The sequence below is a fragment of the Triturus cristatus genome, chromosome 3_1 (assembly GCF_964204655.1).
Source record: "Triturus cristatus chromosome 3_1, aTriCri1.1, whole genome shotgun sequence".
Taxonomy (NCBI): Eukaryota; Metazoa; Chordata; class Amphibia; order Caudata; family Salamandridae; genus Triturus; species Triturus cristatus.
In genome coordinates this window covers 1063095890-1063117094 of record NC_140583.1, presented here as the reverse complement: position 1 = coordinate 1063117094, position 21205 = coordinate 1063095890, and the positions used below count along the sequence as shown (strand labels likewise).

General features: G+C 45.4%; 1 protein-coding gene across 4 annotated transcripts in view; it reads right to left on the bottom strand.

The window, feature by feature from the left end:
- The window catches only part of CENATAC (centrosomal AT-AC splicing factor), a 64280-nt gene that overhangs the window by 16855 nt on the left and 26220 nt on the right, over nucleotides 1-21205 (bottom strand). For all 4 annotated transcript variants that reach the window (XM_085645882.1, XM_085645884.1, XM_085645883.1 and 1 more), the window contains 2 exons: nucleotides 964-1075; nucleotides 57-87 (listed from right to left, as the gene is read on the bottom strand). In XM_085645882.1, the coding sequence (XP_085502008.1) occupies nucleotides 57-87; nucleotides 964-1075 (143 nt within the window). The remainder of the gene's footprint in view (nucleotides 1-56; nucleotides 88-963; nucleotides 1076-21205) is intronic.

The following is a 21205-nucleotide window of genomic DNA, read 5'->3' as shown; positions in this document are numbered from 1 at the left end:
TAAAAAAGGAGGGCGGGGACATTCAGAGCCGGAAGATGCAGGAACAGCCTGGTTACCTGTATAAATGTTTCCTCTTTCAGTTACTTCCTGTAGATTAAAAAAGCACATTTCAGATACATAGTAGTGCAGATGTGTTTATACAGAAACATTAGAAAAAAGAAGAAAAAATCCCCATCTGTGACATTGAGTTCATCAGGCCCAGAGTCTTTGTTGCTTGCATATTCTACTGTGAGTTATTGTCTGCCCATCAGACAGACAAGACTCCACATGCCTGCAACATGGAAAACAGGCAGAGTCCCACATGGTTGTTTTATGCACACAAGGAATACATCTAGGGTTCTACTACAATATTACGTTTTTAATATTTACCTGTAAAAACATAATGTGCCTAATATCAATATTATGCAGTCAAGGTTTGTTCAGGTCTTCATCTTGTCAATCTATGTTGTGAACTTATGCAATCTGATATGTAGGTTACAGCCAGGGTAGACCCAGGTAGTCTGGCTATTGAAAGTACGAGGATGGATATGGTCAGCAGGCAGACCCAGACAGTTCGGATATTGAGGTTACGGTAGGTAGACACACAGATAGTGTGAATATTGATATTATAGTCAGACAGCACGCCAAACATTCTGAATATTGATGCTACAGCCAGGCAAAAGCCTATATGGTATGGATATATATGCAATGCCGGCAGAGGCCTGGTCTGTAAATTACAGCCAGGCATGACCCAGCACAGTCTCAATGTGCAAGCAAACGTCAAACCGGATTTCAAATTAACTTTCAAGTCCTTCGTTATTGGCACACTTATGCAGACAGTCTTAGGTACCACAATTTAGGAACTCCTATGTTGCCAAGACATTTTCAAGAAGCAACTGGCAAAACAACCTCAACAACTCGTCGTAGAGGTCCATGAGCTTAGAGATGCTCTGGGTCAATGAGGTCTCATCTTCGTGCACCTACCTGGTGTCCAACAAAAGTCAGACTCTGTCCTGGCTCCATCCATTCAAGTTCTTCCCCAGCTGTAGACATGCTCTGGAAACGCGACTCCTCAGCTTCCGCGGCAGAGCGATGCCTAAAGAAATAGAATAACAGAAGAATTGAGAGCACACTTCTGCAGTGAGAACCAAAAACTACTACAGATCTACAATCTGCAAACAGGGACCGGATCTAGTCTGCTGCTGACAGGTGAGGCACCATTCTGAAAGGACCGCATGTGTTCAAAGGCAGGTTAAACCCCTAATGGACACCATTATGTATTTATTTTTTGTTTAAATCCATTATACTGCAGTTCCTTTTGAATTTTTACAAAGAGAATTTACATTTCAAATTGCTGTTACATTATGTGTGTATATATATATATATATATATATTATCCAACAAACGCCCAAAGCATTGAAGACGCACACAACAGGTGATGTTAACCTCACTGTTATATTCTTTACAAACGGCAACCAGCATCCTCATTACAGTGATAAAATTAATCTTGCCGGAAGCGTTGAGGCTGTAAGCCTCTTATTCATAGGCAGCTGGTAATGCACGCCGGTGGCTCTAATTGGTTGATTTAGTTCATTTCTTTCACCCTCAGTGGGCTGCGCTTAGTGCGTACATCTTTGCATGTTGGGGCATGTAGTTCATGTATTAGAGCATAATATTACCCACAGTGGGTTCCGCCGCATTCCATCTTTAAAGCATTTTAAAAACCCTTGTGGGCATCTTAAATGAGCCGCTGGCCGAATTCGCCACATCTCCTGTGCTGCACAGAGGGGGCGAAGACAGAGTTCCTCACCACACAGCCTAGCTCATTGCCGTTTGTAAAGAATATAACCGTGAGGTTAACATCACCTGTTGTGTGCTTCTTCAATGCTTTGGGCGTTTGTTGGATAATATATATATATATATTTGAAGTGCAGCCAGGGTTTGTGAAAGTCATTGACTCCTGCACAGTCGGATGAAGATAATTTTTTAACAGGCTGTTACATTGTTGATCTGGACAATGAACACGCGATGAGCAGTGCCTTTGAGGAAAGGTGAGAAATAATAGCCACTTAGCCCGACATGGAACTGTTCCTTTTGAGGCCAGATGTGACGTCTGTTTTTCATTTTAACTCACCAAGGCAAAAGAATTGAAGGCTTTGTAAGAGGGACATTACGGAGCTTGTAAACACATAAACAAGGCATGATGGACATTGTAGTCCGAACAAATACAGAATTTCGAATCAGGGTGCAACTCGAACATTATACAATGTAGGGCATTAGCCACAGTATTTTAAGAGTACTATGAATAAAACGACCCTGTTTTTTGATATGTATAAAACGTGGTTATATTGTAAATAGCACCCGTAGTCCTTCTTCACTTTTTAAGACTCAAGTGTATTTAAACCTTGATGTGACTGCCCCTCGTATTTGCATATGATGAAGACCCACGTGAGGGTCGAAACCGGTAATGCTTTGCCTGTTGGAGAAATAAATATATTTACCCGATGTCCGACTGGAGGGCTTGTTTTCTCGCTGTAAGCTGCGTGGAAGTCTTCTGGTATATATATATATATATATATATATATATATATATATATATATATATATATACACACACACACACACACACACACACACACATATATATACACATATATTTTATTTATTTATTTCCAACGAAGAAGCACAATTCGAGATCTCTCAAATAACTTCCAGCGGCACACCAAGGACAGGCACAAGATTTTATTGTGTCAAAACAGAACGCGTTTCGGCGAAGCCTTTGTCCAGTTAATGACCTGTGCTCCACTGGCCGTAAAGATACAGGTCAGCATTCAACAGTGAAAAAACACTACAACTTTAAATCACATTAAAGGAAATTCATGTAAGCACGGCAACAAGAATTGTTTAACAATGTTTAAATTACAATTCCGAGTAGATTTATCTCATAATTAACATGATAATTAATCTCAGATTTAAAGACATCAAAAAACGGATACTATCTGACTTTCGAATCAATGAGATACGGGCATATTCATTATAGAAAATTCATATATGTACATCCCTTGATAATTGGACACTTTAAATAATGTGCCCAATTAGTATAGAAATAAAGTCAAATCAAATTCCTTACAAATGCTATAAATGTTATTTTTTTACATTTCGTAAACTTAATCGGAAAAGGAACATCATGCGGAAAGAGCACTACGAATGCCCAGTACTTAAATGTAATACTTTGTACAGTTAGGAATTCTGCCGGGCAATGTACCCAAAAAACGGATACTATCTGAGTTTTGAGTAGTCAATAGGATACGGGCATATTCATTATAGAAAATTCATATGCGCACATCCTATGTTAATTAACACTTTAAAAAATGTGCCCCATTAGAATAGAAATGAAGTAAAGTCAAATTCCTTACAAATGTTATAAACGTTTTTTTACATTTCGTAAACTTAATCGGAAAAGGAACATCAAGCAGAAAGAGAACTACGAATGCCCAGTACTTAAACGTAATACTTCGTACAGTTACATAGAGGATGCCAATTTCATCCTATACTTGCACCAAATGGAGGACGATATGACAAATCTTTCCGCAAAAGAAAAGAGTAAAATGCTAATTGACCTAGGTTTTCGACCAGATACTACGTATCGCACAGGCTTAAGAACTAAATCCTCTTTCAATCCTAATGTTCCATACGACAACATTGAGGCATTCAATATGATCATGATACGTGAAATAAATAAGTTGAGAGAACAGCATCAGAGACCTAGTTGTGACAACATGACAAGATCACAAAGGAACGCCCTGAAGGCCCTAATAGATGATGAGACTATAATTATAAAACCCTCGGATAAGGGCGGAAATGTAATCATTATGGACATTGCACAGTATAATCATGAGGCATTGAGACAACTGAGTTACACATTGTGCTATGAGATCAGTTGGGATGTATATAGAACATCGATTACACAATATCATGAATTGTTGAGAGGATGGTGGGAGGAGGGCATGTTGGATACAGCTGAGTATACCTTTTTGAAAAGAGAAAATCCTCGTGTTCCCTGCTTTAATCTACTCCCAAAAATCCATAAACATCCCACCAGACCACCAGGGAGACCGATAGTGTCCTCAAATGGAGGACTACTAGAGAATACCTCGATCTTCTAGGATCTTTTCCTCTCACCTTTTGTAACGAAACTGAGGTCATATTGTAGAGACAGCACAGAGTTTCTACGTCGTGTACATGATATCACGTGGGAAGATAACTACAATATGATAGCCCTAGATGTGTGCTCGCTGTACACCTGCATTAACCAACAGATGGGTGTAGACACATCTCTCTTTGGGATCATACACAAATGTTTAAGACAATGATGCTGTTTTGTCTAAATGAAAATATTTTCATGTTTGGTAAGAGACTATACCGCCAAAAATCTGGGACAGCTATGGGCACGTGTTTTGCCCCCAGCCAGGCCAATCTTTTTCTAGGCTGGTGGGAGGAACGCATTGTGTGGGTGGAGGCTAATGATAGGTTCACTGAACACATCCCTACCTGGATAAGGTACATTGACGACCTGTTCCTGATATGGGATGGTCCAGTGGATCTAGCAAAGGAGTTAATCAAAGAGTTGGGCAATAATGATTTAAATCTTACGTTTACCCACTCTATTAGCCCCTCTTATAAAGTGAGTTTCTGGATGTAGCCATTCAGATAGAAGATGGAAAAATAACAACCAGCCTCTTCTGCAAGGATACTGCAGGAAATACGTTACTGCACGCTAACAGTATTCATCCTGCTCCCTTACGTAACAGTATCCAGTTTGGTGAATTCCTTCGGGTTCGAAGGAATTTCAGCACTAAAAGTAGCATTGTTGAAGAACAAAAAATCATGACAAAAAGATTCAGGGAACGAGGCTACAAACATACGATCATCTCCGCTGCTAGTAGAAAAGTCAAAAACATTACACAGAACAAAGCTCTTTTCGCAACAAGAAAGAAAAGTCAAAGTGATACAGAGGCCCCAAGACTAATCACTACATTTAGTACCAGGTTGAATAAATTTAGAAGTATCGTGAGACGACATTTGGGGCTTTTGGAATCTGATCCTATTATTGGTTCATGTATAGGAAAAACACCATACATAATCGCAAATCCAAGTCACTAAAAGTTCATTTAGTTCATTGCTACCACAACATGCCCAATAACACAACATGGCTTGGAACTGCCAAGGGATTTAGAAAGTGTAATTTCTGTAAGGATTGCAGACACAGTAGCAGCCGGATAGCTACTTTGTAGGACAGGACAAAAAGGAAGAAACAAGCATTGGCATATCCAATAGGTCTCGCCTTTGGGGCCTTTTAAGTGTTTAGCCAGAGCTATTGACTTTGCCAATCTCTTTAAGCTGTGCTGTAGAGAAGTGTGGCTGCTGTGCAGCATGCTGAAAAGTTTTAATAAAAAAGTGTCAGAAGCATTTTTGTTACCTTATACATGACCAAGAAGGCATTATGTACAACTGAACGACCATATTAATAAAAGTATTTACAATAAAAAATGTCCTGTTTTCTTTTGTTCTTGCAATGCTGGCAACCTATTTCGGCCTATTCCAATGGTTGTTTGTTTAAGCTTTTTTTTTGAGGGGGCATAAACAATCGAAGGGTGAAGGTTGGGAACTAGTACCTGTATTATAACACTAGCAGCGGCCAGACGCTAGGGGAGAATCAACAGATGCCAGATTCCGAGAGCAGGCTGAGGTGGTGCTGAGTGATGCTGAGGTGGTAGTGGTGGTGGTGGTGACTGGTGCCGAGACAATGCTGAGGTGATGCTGAATAATACTCCGGTCTTGCTGAGTGATGATGATGTGGTGTACTAGTGCAAAGGCGATGCGGAGTGATACTGATGTGTTGAGTGATGCTGTGGTGGCGCCGAGTGATGCTGTGGTGGCGCCGAGTGATGCTGTGGTGGCGCCGAGTGATGCTGTGGTGGCGCCGAGTGATGCTGTGGTGACACTGAGTGATGCTGTGCAAGCGCAGTAGTTTGTTGTTGGGTAGCTTTGTGTGCGTGTTTAAAATGTCCAGGAAGCATTCAAAGCAAGGAGGCATGTCTGGCGAGTGGTGTGCGATGTGCACGCGCTGTAAGGGTGCCCGAGAGCGATGCGCTTAATGAGCCATGACGAGGAAAGCCAGATGGCACCTGTGCGTGTAACCGCACGCTTTAGGCCACACAAAAAGCTTGTGGTCAGCTTTTTGAAGCCCACTTACTAAAAGTCTCGCCAGAGCAGCGCATGCGCTGGCTTAGGCGAGACCTAAAGAGATAATTAAAAAAATCATAACATGTACGAGTGATTACACTATTTATGTCCTAGAATGCCCATGTGGGTTAAACTACGTGGGCAGTACCAAACTACAGTTGAAAACTCTCATATTGCAACGTATGAGAGCAGTGACCAATGCAGATCATAACTATCCAGTTGCAAGGCATTATCAAGAAAAACACCACAGCAATGCCAATTTGATTAAATTATTTGGCATTGATAGAATCTTGCCACATCCCAGGGGAGAGGATCGCGAGAAACTCCTATGGGTCACAGAATCAAAATATATCTGAGTTAAACACCAAAATCCCTAATGGGATGAATTATATTGAGGAGCTGGCCACTCATATAGGTCATTAAAGATGTGGCCAGTTATCAGCACTTTTCCGTATCTCCATAATTATTTGTATTCAGCATTACTGTTTTCAATTATTCACTTTTTTAGACGGTAGGGTTTATGGTGGGATATCACCAACATGACACGGAAGTGGAATTAGTAAGATTGTATATTTGCATTTGCAATTTCTCCATACTCCCCTCCCCCCCCCCATACTGCTAGGCTTAGCGTATTGGATCAGACACTCCTAGATAGGGTATCAACACCGTGCAATTGACCCACCCAGTATCCCCACCCCTTCGTGTTTTTCATTTTTCTTCACATCTCTTTTTCTTTATTCACATTATTCATGGGTATCACTAAACAGCCTATGACCTGTATCTTTCATGATTATTATTTAGGAAGAACACTCATTTTTTAAGGAATTATATGAAAATTAGCATACGTAGCGACACATGATTTGTTTCCATCTTTGCCATGATTGAGAGATGAATATCTTTTTTAGGAATGCACTGTGCCTGCAGTACAGGTATTGAATCAGCAAACAATACAGACATAGAATTATGCAATAATTAATTTGTATTTTATGATTGAATATTTACCGGTTTTGACTGAGTAAGATCATGTGCTGATCCATGGGGTACATTGCCCGGCAGAATTCCTAACTGTACAAAGTATTACATTTAAGTACTGGACATTCGTAGTGCTCTTTCCGCATGATGTTCCTTTTCCGATTAGGTTTACGAAATGTAAAAAAAACGTTTATAGCGCTTCTAAGGAATTTGACTGGACTGAATTTCTATACTAATTGGGCACATTATTTAAAGTGTCCAATTATCAAGGGATGTACGTATATGAATTTTCTATAATGAATATGCCCGTATCTCATTGATTCGAAAGTCAGATAGTATCCATTTTTTGATGTCTTTAAATCTGAGATTAATTATGTTAATTAAGAGATAAATCTAATTGGAATTGTGATTTAAACATTGTTAAACAATTCTTGTTGCCGTTGCCTACATGAATTTCCTTTAATGTGATTTAAGTTGTAGTGTTTTTTCACTGTTGATAAACGCGGACCTGTACTTTTACGGCCAGTGGAGCACAGGTCATTAACTGGACAAAGGCTTCGCCGAAACGCGTTCTGTTTTGACACAATAAAATCTTTATTGTGCCTGTCCTTGGTGTGCCGCTGGAAGTTATTTGAGAGATCTCGAATTGTGCTTCTTCGTTGGAAATATATTTAGCGGTGTTGTGACCGCTGCTGGCACCAGCGTCGACAGGAGGGTGAGCGGCTGTTCACAACGATTTCCTTTGGACATATATATATATATATATATACATACACACACATATACACACACACATCTATATATCTCTCTCTCAGGAGAGAGAGCATTTACTTCTTATCAGGATAAGATAATTTATAGCCTGCTCAAATTAACATAATCCTGCAGAATTTTCAATGAACCATCACAGAGACAGTCCAGGCGAGCAGAGTGTTCCAGTGCTATAGGTTCTTATTGTAGCTGCATTAATATGTAAAGATCAATGGCTGTAGGAACTATCTATCGGAAGGTCCCTGGTAAAGAACTTCTCAAAACTCGCATTAACTGGCAGCCTTGTGTAATGCATACAAATGAGACACTCTCACTCAGCTGGCCCTTTTTCACAGATATTCTTAGGAGTGGTGGTTACAATAGTGTAGAACAGTTTGCAATCTTTCTGCACCCTGCAGCAAATTGTCATACATATTCATAAAAGGCTTAAATGTTAACATACTAGAGCCAGTCTAAATTTCAGTGGGTGAAAAGGTGTCAGAAAAAGCTGTAATATCAATTCTAAATAGCTAGAAACGTGCTACTGTTGCAATGTAAAACTGGTTAATCAGTACGACAGAGTTTGTTTAAACAGTAATTAAAAAACATAGTGGCTCATCACCGGACACCATTCCTCTACTGTTAGACCCGGCACCTTGGCGTGAGTCTCCCTTCCACTTTTTTGTCGCTGTGCCTCATGTGTTTTGCTGGTGTTAGCTGCTCAGAGCACTGTGCCACTGTCAACCAGTGCCACAGTGCAAGTGCTCCCTATTTAAAATGTATATGTTGGTTGGATTCCATGATTGGCTTATTTGGTTTACTGTCAGACCCCAGTAAAGTGCACCAGGAGTGCCCAGGGCTTGTAAATACAAATGCTGCTGGTGGGCTTGCAGCACTGGTTGTGGCACCCACAGAAGCGGCCTGGTAAAATGTATCTAAGGTCTGCCATTGCAGAACCTGCGTGCAGTCTGGTACTGTCATGCTGACTGGGTAAGTGCACACACTTACCAGTCCCTAAACCTTCCCTTAACTTCATATTAGTCACCCCTATGGTAGGCCCAAGGGCAGGGTGCATTGCAAGCATAAGGTATGACAAGCCCTGATGTGTGTGGCATGTCCTAATAGTGAATTACAGCCATTTTCGTGTTTCACTATTGTAAGCCTACCTGTTCCCATAGGCCAGAATGGGCTGTTAGAATTGTCACATCCTATGATCCTAACAGACCCAGGGAACATGGTAGAAATTCGAGTTTAGTATGCCTGAACTCAGAATAATAAAATACATCTTTTAATCAAGTTTATTTTAATATTCTGTGTTTGCAAATACCACTTTTAGAAAGTTGGTAGTTGCTTGCCGGACCATTTCAGCCCGCCTCTGCTATGATGTGCATCTGCCTGTCTGGTTGTGTGAGTGACAGGGCTGGGGAAACCCAGAGGGGCAGGGCTAAGTAGCCTGGTGGTGAATAGGAAGATTAGCAGTCAGATGGGTGGGAGGAGTACACCTGGGCTCTGAATAGGGTTGTGCTTGGCTACCACAATGCTGGCTCCACCTCCTGCGAAGCGACTGATGTCTCTGCCCTGCACCCTGAATAGAAAGGCAGAGTCATGTCAACACAGTGCTCAAGAACTGGTTTGGACTGGGCAAAGGCCCCTCAACCCCAGAGGAACAAAGGAATTAGGGGTATAAGTATTGGGACCCTGCTCCCAAGAAATTAGATCCTGTTGAAACAAGAAGAACCTCTGCCAGAGGAGAAGGAACTGGGAAAGCTGTAGGAGGAGTACTGTCCCTGACCTGGGGGATTGGCCTGCAGTGGTTGCCTTGCTGCTGAAGGAGAGGAGAAAGACTACTAAAGACTTTGCTTCAACTTATGCTTTAAAAAGATCTCCAAGGGCTTGAACTGAGCTTGCCCCTTGAACGAACTGGGACCAGTGGACTTCACCCCCAGCTCCCCAGAGTCTTTTGGAAGTTCCTGCTGCTGTTGTTGGGCCTTCTGAGGGACTACGTGTCGCAAGGAGCTGGAAGCGTCTCGCATCATTCCGGAAGTATCTCGCAACGCCGAAGAAGCGTGTCGCCATCGCAGCTGTCGCATTGCACCGCATCGAGAGAAGAGTCTCGCATCGAGGAGGAAGCGTGTCGCCAACGCAGCCATCGCAGTTGTCGCATTGCACCGCAACCAGAAAAGCGCCTCGCATCCACAGAGAAGCGTGCTGCCGTCGGAGCCGCTGTTGTCGCATCTCGCAGCAGGGGTGTCGCCGCTGCAGCATCGCATCGAGCGGAAGCGTCTCGCAACGTCGGAGAAGAGTGCCGCTGCCAAGGCCGCTGTCGTCGCATCTCGTCAAGGGTGACGCCGCTGTAACTGACGCATCGAGTCGAGCCTTCTCGCAACATCGGAGAAGCGTAACGCATCTGGAAGATCCCGTCTTTATTTCTTTTGCACCAAGAACTTCAACGCATCTGCATCACTGCAACACTTTCGTTGCCCTGCGTGTCGCATCTAAGGTACATTGACTTAAAGTGTCGCATTTAAGAACTTAAGAGAAACTAAGCAATCTTCTACCAACTAAGCAACCGTATTGTGTATTTTTAATCGTTTAATGGTCTTGTGATAATCCTATATAAAGAATCCTTATTTTTAATATAAATACCTGTGTGGTGTCCATTTGTAGTGTTGTCACTTGGTTACTGTATGTGTTCACAAATGCTTAACCTATAACGCTCTGAGATAAGCCTTGTCTGCTCGCGCCAAGCTACCTAGAGGGTGAGCAGGGGTTGTTTTAGTAGTGTAACCCCTTACCCTGACTAGAGGAAAGGTTCCCCGACTGTCACAAGTACCTACCTGTGCCAACCAGAGAACCCGGATTCTAACATTGGTGGTCAGCGTCGAGGATTCTGGACTTGCATTTGTGACTCATGTACAGTGATTGGTGAACACTACTTAGTGAGTGCAGACCTTAAACGCAACCAATACTTGTTGGTATATTTCTTTTTGGGACTGTATTTTTGAGCACTGCCAAGCTTTACCATGGTGGAGAAAGCAGCATCTATAGTCTCTGTCAATACAGAATTTGAATGGGAAGAAGCGGAAATAGATAATTACACTGCCAAGCAGCTAAAGTTCTTTTGCAAGAAGTTTAATGTTTCTACAACTGGATGTAAAAACAAAAAACACAGCTCTACAAGGCGCTGAGGGCCTGGGTAGAAGCAAGGAAGGCCACTGATGATGATAATGCAGATGAGCAACTGGATGGGCCAGTGGGCTCAAGAGGAAGGAGAAGCCCTTCCCCTGCTGGTAGCAGTATGTCTAGTAAGAGTATATCTCCAGAGGAGCTGGCAGATAGAAGAGAGAGTAGGATGCACGAAATGGAAATGGCAAAGCTCAAATTGAATGGGCAGCTGGAGCTAGAAAGCAAAAAGCTGGCTCTGGAAGAGACTAGAATACAAATGGAGCATGAAACAAAGTTGAGGGAATTAGATCTGAAAGCTAAGAGTTTAGAGTCTACTCCCTCTGGTGGCAGCACACCGTCAGTGCAGACAGAATCAAGGGTGTACATACCCAAGGATGTGGTTAAGGAATTCTTCAAGAATGATGACATAGGGCAGTGGTTTAAGGCCTATGAGGTAGCCATGTCTTCCCACCGGGTCCCTGAGAAAGATTGGGGAGCGGGGTTGTGGGGACGGTTCCTTAGTGAGGGGCAGGATACACTGCTGGATTTGCCTTCAGATGATTATAATTCCTATCCCCATATGAAGGCTGCTTTGATGTCTAGGTATGGGTTGACCCCTGAGTTGTATAGGCAAAGGTTCAGGGGTTGCACCAAGATTCCAAACAGTACGTATGTTGAATATGTGACTTTATTTTGCAGAGCACTGGATGGTTGGGTGAAGGGTAGCAAAGTTAATGATTTTCAAGGGCTTCTTGATTTAATGGCATGGGAGCACTTGTCCAGTAATTGTTTTCCTGGGCTACTCCAGTACCTGATTGATAGTAGGCGGACTAACCCTAGGAAGCTTGCTGAGGAGGCGGACCGCTGGGTCAGTACCAGGGTCAAGTGGGAGATTCCGCCAAAGGTGGGCAGGGTCCCCAGCAGAGGAGTGGGGGGGACAAGGGTAAACAGAGGGAGTTCCAGAAGAGGCCCCAAAGTAATCCCCAAGGGAACCACGGGAAAGGTTCTCAGCCTCCACCACCACAGAAACCGACAGGGGCCCCAACAGGTACACCTGTTGAGAAGGGGCCCATCAGATGTTACAAGTGTGGTAACATGGGGCATTTTGCCTCTGATGTGAAATGTCCATTGTTTGGTAAACCAGCACCCAGTGGTGCTCCATCCCGGCAGGTGACTAGTGTAGCCCTGGGGGAGGAGATGGGTGTCCAAGGTGGGTGGGGTCCCACAGAGATGTCCCTTGTCTCATTAGGAGACCGTGAAGTGGTCCCCCAAACCCAGCTGCCTGAGAACACTGAAAAATACAGGCAGTGGGTGACCATAAATGGCCATAGGGTTGAAGCTCTCAGAGACACAGGGGCCAGTGTGATGGCTGTCAAGCGCCACCTGGTGTCTCCGGAGCAGGTTGTCCCAGGAGCATTCTATCCAGTTGTTGCCGCCGACAACACCGAGAGTCACTGCCCAGTGGCTCAGGTTCCCTTTCAGTGGGGGGGGGGAGGGGAGGGGGGGGGGTCTCTGGTACTCTTCAGGTAGCTGTGAGGCAACGACTTGGAGAGCTCACCTTGCCTTGGGCTAAGGTGGAGCGGAGTGCTCACCTGGAGATGTTGGGTATGCCGGATTGGGCGTGTGTCACCACACGGTCCATGGCAGCCAGTAGAGGTGCTCAAGAGGTCCTGGTGCCTGAGAGGGAGGCCCAGGGACCGGCCTTAAAGAGAAGGAGCAGGGGGCGCGGGAAACCGGCTCCTGAAATTCCCACGGTCCAGGAGGAAGCAGACCTTGAGGGGGGATGCCCTGGAACCTACAGGTGAACAGATAGCTGAACTGGGGGACCTGCCTGAGCTGAACCATTGGCAGCAGGAAGGAGGACCCTCCAGGGAAGAGTTCTGCAGGGAGCAGAGAGAATGCCTTCCTCTTGTGGGTATGCAGCAGCAGGCTGCAGAACAGGCCAACGGTGATCAGTCCGGAACACATTTCATTTACTGGGAGAACGACCTCCTGTATTCTGAGCCTAAGGTTGCTGAGCCTGGGTCAGCCCGTGTGCTGGTGGTACCCCAGCGCTTCAGAGCCTTCCTACTGGGGCTGGCTCACGATGTACCCTTAGCAGGACATTTGGACCAGGACAAGACCTTTGAAAGGCTTGTCACCCACTTCTTTTGGCCCCAAATGCGCAGTAGTTCAGATACTCACTGCAGAACATGCCAAACTTGCCAGGCAAGTGGGAAGAGTGGAAGGAAGCAGAAGGCTCCACTCCAACCATGCTCTGTGGTCGGTGCCCCATTCCAGCGAGTGGGGATTGACATTGTAGGGCCACTGGACCCCAGGACAGCGATGGGCAATAGGTTCATCCTGGTCCTGGTGGACCATGCCACCCGGTACCCGGAAGCCATCCCTCTGAGGACAGTGACGGCCCCCGTGGTGGGACGTGCGCTGATGGGTATTTTCTCCCGAGTGGGATTCCCTCTAGAGGTGGTGTCTGACCGAGTTACCAATTTCATATCTAAATATATGAAATCCCTTTGGCAAGAGTGTGGTGTAACCTACAAGTTCACCACACCTTACCACCCCCAAGGAAACGGGTTGGTTGAGAGATTCAACCGAACCCTCAAAGGCATGATAATGGGCCTGGAAGGACCCATGAGGCGTAAGTGGGACGTCCTCTTACCATGCCTCCTCTTTGCTTACAGAGAGGTGCCACAGAAGTCTCTAGGGTTCAGTCCCTTTGAGTTTCTGTACGGACACCCAGTGAGAGGACCTCTAAGTCTGGTCAAGGAAGGCTGGGAGCAATCTCCCAGGAAACCTCCCCAGAATGTATATAGCTACATGCTGGCCTTCAGGAACCAGACTAGGCGTTTCAGGAAACTTGCTGAGGCAAACCCGGAAGCCAGCCAGGAGGAGATGAAGCGGTGGTACGACCAGAATGCCACTCTGGTAGAGCTTCAGCCTGGACAGAAGGTATGGGTCTTGGCCCCCCGTGGAGCCCTCTGCGCTCCAGGATAAGTGGACCGGTCCCTTTGAGGTGGTGGAGCGCAAGAGTCCGGTTACCTATTTGGTGGACCTGAAGTCTCCTAGGAACCCCTTAAGGGTCCTACATGTCAACCGCCTCAAGCCCCACTTGGAGAGGTCCCAAGTGGGCATGCTCTTAGCGACAGATGCTGGGATGGAGGAGGAGACCAAGCCTCTTCCTGACCTCCTGTCAGTCAAGGAGCAAGATGGGTCAGTGGATGGTGTCATCCTCTCTTCCACCCTGACCCCTGAGCAACAGAATGATTGTCGCCAGCTGCTGGGACAATTTTCTGATCTGTTTTCCCTGGTTCCCGGTGTCACTGATTGGTGCGTCCATGATGTGGACACTGGGGATAGTACACCTGTGCGGCACAAGGCCTACAGGGTGACTGACAGGGTGAGGACATGCATCAAGGAGGAGGTCTCCAAGATGTTTGCCCTTGGGGTAATTGAGTCCTCAAGCAGTCCTTGGGCCAGCCCAGTGGTCTTGGTCCCAAAGGCTGCAGTGCCGGGAGCCACACCCGAACTCCGGTTGTGTGTGGACTACAGAGGACTCAATCCGGTCACCAGGACTGACGCACACCCCATCCCCAGAGCTGATGAGCTCATAGATCGGCTAGGGGCTGCCCACTACCTCAGCACGTTTGATCTAACGTCTGGGTATTGGCAGATCGCCTTGACCGATGGGGGCCAAAGAGAGGTCAGCATTTTCCACCCCTGATGGGCATTACCAGTTCCGGGTTATGCCCTTTGGGATGAAAAATGCCCCTGCCACCTTCCAGAGGTTGGTCAACCAGGTGTTGGTTGGGCTGGATTCGTTCAGTGCAGCCTACCTGGATGACATCGCAGTGTTCAGCTCCACGTGGGAGGAACACCTGCGCCACCTCTGGGAAGTGTTGATGGCAATGCGGAGGGCAGGCCTCACGATCAAGGCCAGTAAGTGCCAGATCGGGCAGGGTTCAGTGGTGTACTTGGGGCACCAAGTTGGGAGTGGCCAGGTGGCACCCCTTCAACCCAAGACAAGATAGAAACCATCCTGAATTGGGAGTCACCCAAAACCCAAACGGAGGGGAGAGCCTTCCTAGGTCTCACCGGGTACTACAGGAGGTTTGTCAAGGGGTATGGCAAAATTGTTGCCCCCTTGACAGCGCTGACTTCAAGGAAGCAGCCCAGGAAGGTGATCTGGACTGACACCTGTCAGAAATCTTTTTCGGCCCTGTAAGCTGCTATGTGCACGGCGCCCGTGCTTTTGGCTCCCAACTTCTCCAAAGAGTTTATCGTTCAGACAGACGCTTCAGAGCATGGTGTGGGGGCTGTTCATTCACAGATCAATGAAGAGGGCCTAGATCAACCTGTAGCCTTTATTAGCAGGAGGTTACTTCCACGGGAACAGAGATGGAGTGCTATTGAGCGTGAGGCATTTCCTGTGGTCTGGGCGCTGAAGAAGCTAAGACCATACCTGTTTGGGTCTCACTTCCGGGTTCAGACAGACCACAGGCCCCTCAGATGGTTGATGCATATGAGGGGTGAGAATCCAAAGCTGTTGAGATGGTCCATTTCCCTACCGGGTATGGATTTCACGGTGGAACATCGCCCTGGTACAGATCACGCCAATGCTGACGGTCTGTCCAGATTTTTCCGCCTTAGTGATGAGGAACTCCCTGGGGTAGGGTAGTTCTCCCCACTTTTCAGCTGGAGGGGACACGTGTTAGACCTGGCACCTTGGCATGAGTCTCCCTTCCACTTTTTTGTTGCTGTGCCTCATGTGTTTTGCTGGTGTTAGCTGCTCAGAGCACTGTGCCACTGCCAACCAGTGCCACAGTGCAAGTGCTCCCTATTTAAAATGTATATGTTGGTTGGATTCCATGATTGGCTTATTTGGTTTACTGTCAGACCCCAGTAAAGTGCACCAGGAGTGCCCAGGGCTTGTAAATACAAATGCTGGTGGGCTTGCAGCACTGGTTGTGCCACCCACAGTAACGGCCTGGTAAAATGTATCTAAGGTCTGCCATTGCAGAACCTGCGTGCAGTCTGGTACTGTCATGCTGACTGGGTAAGTGCACACACTTACCAGTCCCTAAACCTTCCCTTAACTTCATATTAGTCACCCCTATGGTAGGCCCAAGGGCAGGGTGCATTGCAAGCATAAGGTAGGACAAGCCCTGATGTGTGTGGCATGTCCTAATAGTGAATTACAGCCATTTTCGTTTTTCACTATTGTAAGGCTACCTGTTCCCAAAGGCCAGAATGGGCTGTTAGAATTGTTACATCCTATGATCCTAACAGACCCAGGGAACATGGTAGAAATTCGAGTTTAGTATGCCTGAACTCAGAATAATAAAATACATATTTTAGTAAAGTTTATTTTAATATTCTGTGTTTGCAAATACCAGTTTAGAAAGTTGGTAGTTGCTTGCCGGACCATTTCAGCCCGCCTCCGCTATGATGTGTATCTGCCTGTCTGGTTGTGTGAGTGACAGGGATGGGGAAACCCAGAGGGGCAGGGCTAGGTAGCCTGGTGGTGAATAGGAAGATTGGCAGTCAGATGGGTGGGAGGAGTACACCTGGGCTCTGAATAGGGTTGTGCTCTGTTACCACAATGCTGGCTCCACCTCCTGCGGAGCGGCTGATGTCTCTGCCCTGCACCCTGAATAGAAAGGCAGAGTCATGTCAACAGAGTACTCAAGAACTGGTTTGGACTGGGCAAAGGCCCCTCAACCCCAGAGGAACAAAGGAATTAGGGGTATAAGTATTGGGACCCTGCTCCCAAGAAATTAGATCCTGCTGAAACAAGAAGAACCTCGTAAAGCTGTAGGAGGAGTACTGTCCCTGACCTGGGGGATTGGCCTGCAGTGGTTGCCTTGCTGCTGAAGGAGAGGAGAAAGACTACTAAAGACTTTGCTTCAACTTGTGCTTTAAAAAGATCTCCAAGGGCTTGAACTGAGCTTGCCCCCTGAACGAAGTCCCAGGACCAGTGGACTTCACCCCCAGCTCCCCAGAGTCTTTTGGAAGTGCCTGCTGCTGTTGTTGGGCCTTCTGAGGGACTGCGTGTCGCAAGGAGCTGGAAGCGTCTCGCATCATTCCGGAAGTATCTCGCAACGCCGAAGAAGCGGGTCACCATCGTAGCTGTCGCATTGCACCGCATCGAGAGAAGAGTCTCGCATCGAGGAGGAAGCGTGTCGCCATCGCAGCCATCGTATTGCACCGCAACCAGAAAAGCGCCTCGCATCCACGGAGAAGCGTGCTGCTGTCGTCGCAGCCGCTGTCGTCGCATCTCGCTTAAGGGGTGTCGCCGCTGCAGTATCGCATCGAGCGGAAGCGTCTCGCAACGTCGGAGAAGAGTGCCGCTGCCAAGGCCGCTGTCGTCGCATCTCGTCAAGGGTGACGCCGCTGTAACTGACGCATCGAGTCGAGCCTTCTTGCAACATCGGAGAAGCGTAACGCATCTGGAAGATCCCGTCTTTATTTCTTTTGCACCAAGAACTTCAACGCATCTGCATCGCTGCAACACTTTCGTTGCCCTGCGTGTCGCATCTAAGGTACATTGACTTAAAGTGTCGCATTTAAGAACTTAAGAGAAACTAAGCAATCTTCTACCAACTAAGCTACCGTATTGTGTATTTTTAATCGTTTAATGGTCTTGTGATAATCCTATATAAAGAATCCTTATTTTTAATATAAATACCTGTGTGGTGTCCATTTGTAGTGTTGTCACTTGGTTACTGTATGTGTTCACAAATGCTCAACCTATAACGCTCTGAGATAAGCCTTGTCTGCTCGCGCCAAGCTACCTAGAGGGTGAGCAGGGGTTGTTTTAGTAGTGTAACCCCTTACCCTGACTAGAGGAAAGGTTCCCTGCTTGTCACAAGTACCTACCTGTGCCAACCAGAGAACCCGGATTCTAATTTCTACCAACTGCCGTGTCTGTCAGCTTACCACCACAGCCAAATAAATTGCCTTGAAAGAACGCAAACCATGGAGACACTTTTGCCATACAAACTGTTTACCCCCAACATTGTTTATCTGTTAAAATGAACGTATGGACTCCGATATAAAAGAAGGACCACTTGAGTGGTGAAAGCCAAGACACAGGAATAATGGAGTACAAGCAGATAAAATAAACTGGCAACTAAACGAGCAGTCAATTACACGAATTAAGGTGGCAAAGTTCTCCAAATAACCAACAGTCTCGTAACAAATCTATACCACGACGTCCAGAAATATTAAAGATCATCTATTCCAAGGTCAACAAAAATGGATTCGATTTTCCCAATTAGGCCAAAATGTCCACAGTTAATGAAGGTTGAGGGAATCTTCTCAAGTAAGTCCCGCTATTGACACCATACTTTACACGACTTGAACACAGCAGCGTCAGCCCCTTTGACTACTACAACCCGTTTTTACCATGATGAGATTAGCACCAGCAGATTAGTTACTAGATTTTTAATCCATACAAAAATGAGACCAGTATCCCAACAACCACTGGAAATTTATAATGCTGTGGAGCTTTTTTTTTTTTATTCAAGTGTAAACGGAAGTCACGGAGCAATGACTAGAACACTGGTGTCCTGCTGCCACAATATTGTTGCACTCAAACTGAATTTCCAGGTATTGACTTTAAGCACTCGAGTTGTCACTTGACAGCTGAGGTTCAGCAGTAAAGGCTTACTTCAGGATGTAGTGCAAGTTCAGAAATTGCGAAACAGTTGGTCACTCAATAAATTGAATATGCAGGTCATTCTTTACTTTAGGGAAAAAAAGTCTTTGTGGGTAAACTACTATGCACACTAAACACAAAAAAGTGGAAACCTGAAGTGCATAGCAATTTTAGTGACAGAGAATTGACCCAAAACGTGTTTGTAGTTCTACAGCTACACCTTAATCAGGGCCACTGGAATTTGAAGGCTGTGGAGGACCAAATTAAGCGGCCGGGATGACTAAATTATGAAGCAAGTAAAGGCAAATTATCCGGCATAATGCCGCACATTTTGTGATCGTACTACTTTTTTTTTTACAATGTTTGTGCAACAAATCCACCTAATTAGTACAACTATAAAGAACAGCAATAAGCTACTGAAAGATGACCAATGAACCTTTTCAAAGGGTCTTCTACAGTGCAGGAATATGTAGCCACGTTTTTAGTAACTTTTAATCCATTTGAGCTAGCAACATTTTTTGCTAAAAAACGTCCTATTATGCAGCAGGTAATGGATTCAGCAGTAAATCCATAATTATGAATAAAAAGCAGCAGCCGCATAAATCGCATCATTAGAGTGGCCCTGACAAACATATGTGCTAAATTTTAACACTGAATCCCAATTCATCTGAGGGGCTGTCCAGCTATGCTCAGAACTCGAGTTTGAGGTGTATTCGATCCATACCCGAAAGATCATCATCTCCACACAAATAAAAATCTGTGCAGGAGTACAAGGTGAAATCACACAAGACTAACAACACCATGAATCTAGGAGAGCTAGCTGTGAAATGTTCTAAGAAAGTTTTAAGATTGTGGTCCACGTCCCGCTCTACCCTAGCTGAAATTTAATTATGGACATTCACAACCAGGACCCTGTACTGGTTTGAAATAATTCAGGAGAGTGCCCAAAATGTGAGGCGAGTGCATTAAAACTCCTTCCATTTTACAGCCAATGCTCAGTTTTATTAAAGTTACTGACCCCCTTTGGCTCTACTGTGGAAGGAAGGCCTGGCATTGGAAAGAAATGTTGCGTAACCATCTAGGAACAAAATTCCCTACAACATCCCAGGTCTCTTGTAGGCAAATAATTTCCAAAGCGCTTAGAAATGTAATGCACTCGTCTAATTTAGTTTGGGCCCCAGCAATATTCCAGCTCATCAACTTGAGGGTACTAGAAATGTCATGGGTGGAGATACATAGCAAGATCATATGGCCCAGGAACGAGTAAAACCTGGGCGTTTAACTTGTGTAGGAGCTCAAAGCGATTACTCAATGGAAGAGTAGAGGCCTGCTCCTGCTGGCAAGGACGGCAAGCACCAACCCCTTGGGCGAAATTCGGCATTCCCGTCCCAGCCCTACTCGCAAACTTCAGGCCTGGTGGTTTATATAAGAAACCAAGGCAAACTTTTTGCTTTAACCAATCTGTTTTCTGAACCTTTGTTTGCTGGCTTTTAGGACTCTAGCACTGGTTAGCAGTGGTAAAATCTGCTAAGTGCTTGTGATCTCTCCTTTAAACATGGTAGAATTCGCTTACACCTAATTGGCACATTTAATTTACTAGTAAGTCCCTAGTAAAGAGGTACGACATGTACCCAGGGCCTATAAATTAAATGCTACTAGTAGGCCTACAGCACTAATTGTGCCACCTACTTTAAGTAGCCTTTAGAAACAGGTCTCAGGCCTGCCACTGCAGACTATGTGTGCAGTTTAAAATTGCCAATTAGACCAGGCAAAATAAACGTTTTGCCAGGTCTAAACCTCCCTTTTTAATACATATAGGTCACCCCTAGAGTAGGCCCTACAGAGCATATAGGTTTACATGTCCTATTAGTGAAAAACTCCTAAATTAGTTTTTCACTACTGTGAGGCCTACCTCTCCCACAGGTTAACATTAGGTTACCTTATTACATTTAAACGGTGGTAACTTTCAATTGGGAGCAGGTATGAAGGTCTAGTTTGGTCTCAAAAGAATTGTAATTTAAAACCCTCCTTAATGGTATAGTTGGATTTTAAGTCACAATTCTGAAAATGCCACTTTTAGAAAGTGGCCATTTTCGTGTCCCCACTGTTTGGTGCCTGTAGCCTGTATCATGGGTCACATGACAAGGTGTAGCTGGCAGCTGGTCTTTGTGTATTGCTCCCAGACAGTGCGATTAAGAGAAAATAGGTATTTGCAGGATGGGCCATCTCTAACTTGATGGGGAGGGGAGCTATCACCTACCACACTTGCACATCACAAAGGCTCTGCCTCAGCACACTCACAAAGGTTTCACACTAGTATCTGTGTCCCCAGGCAAGCTGGGGCCAGGGCAGGGAGGTAGGACATTTCAAACACCTTTGAGGGTAAACCCTTCAGAACTTTCTCCTACTTCGAAGCTAGCACCAAGTATAAATATTGGA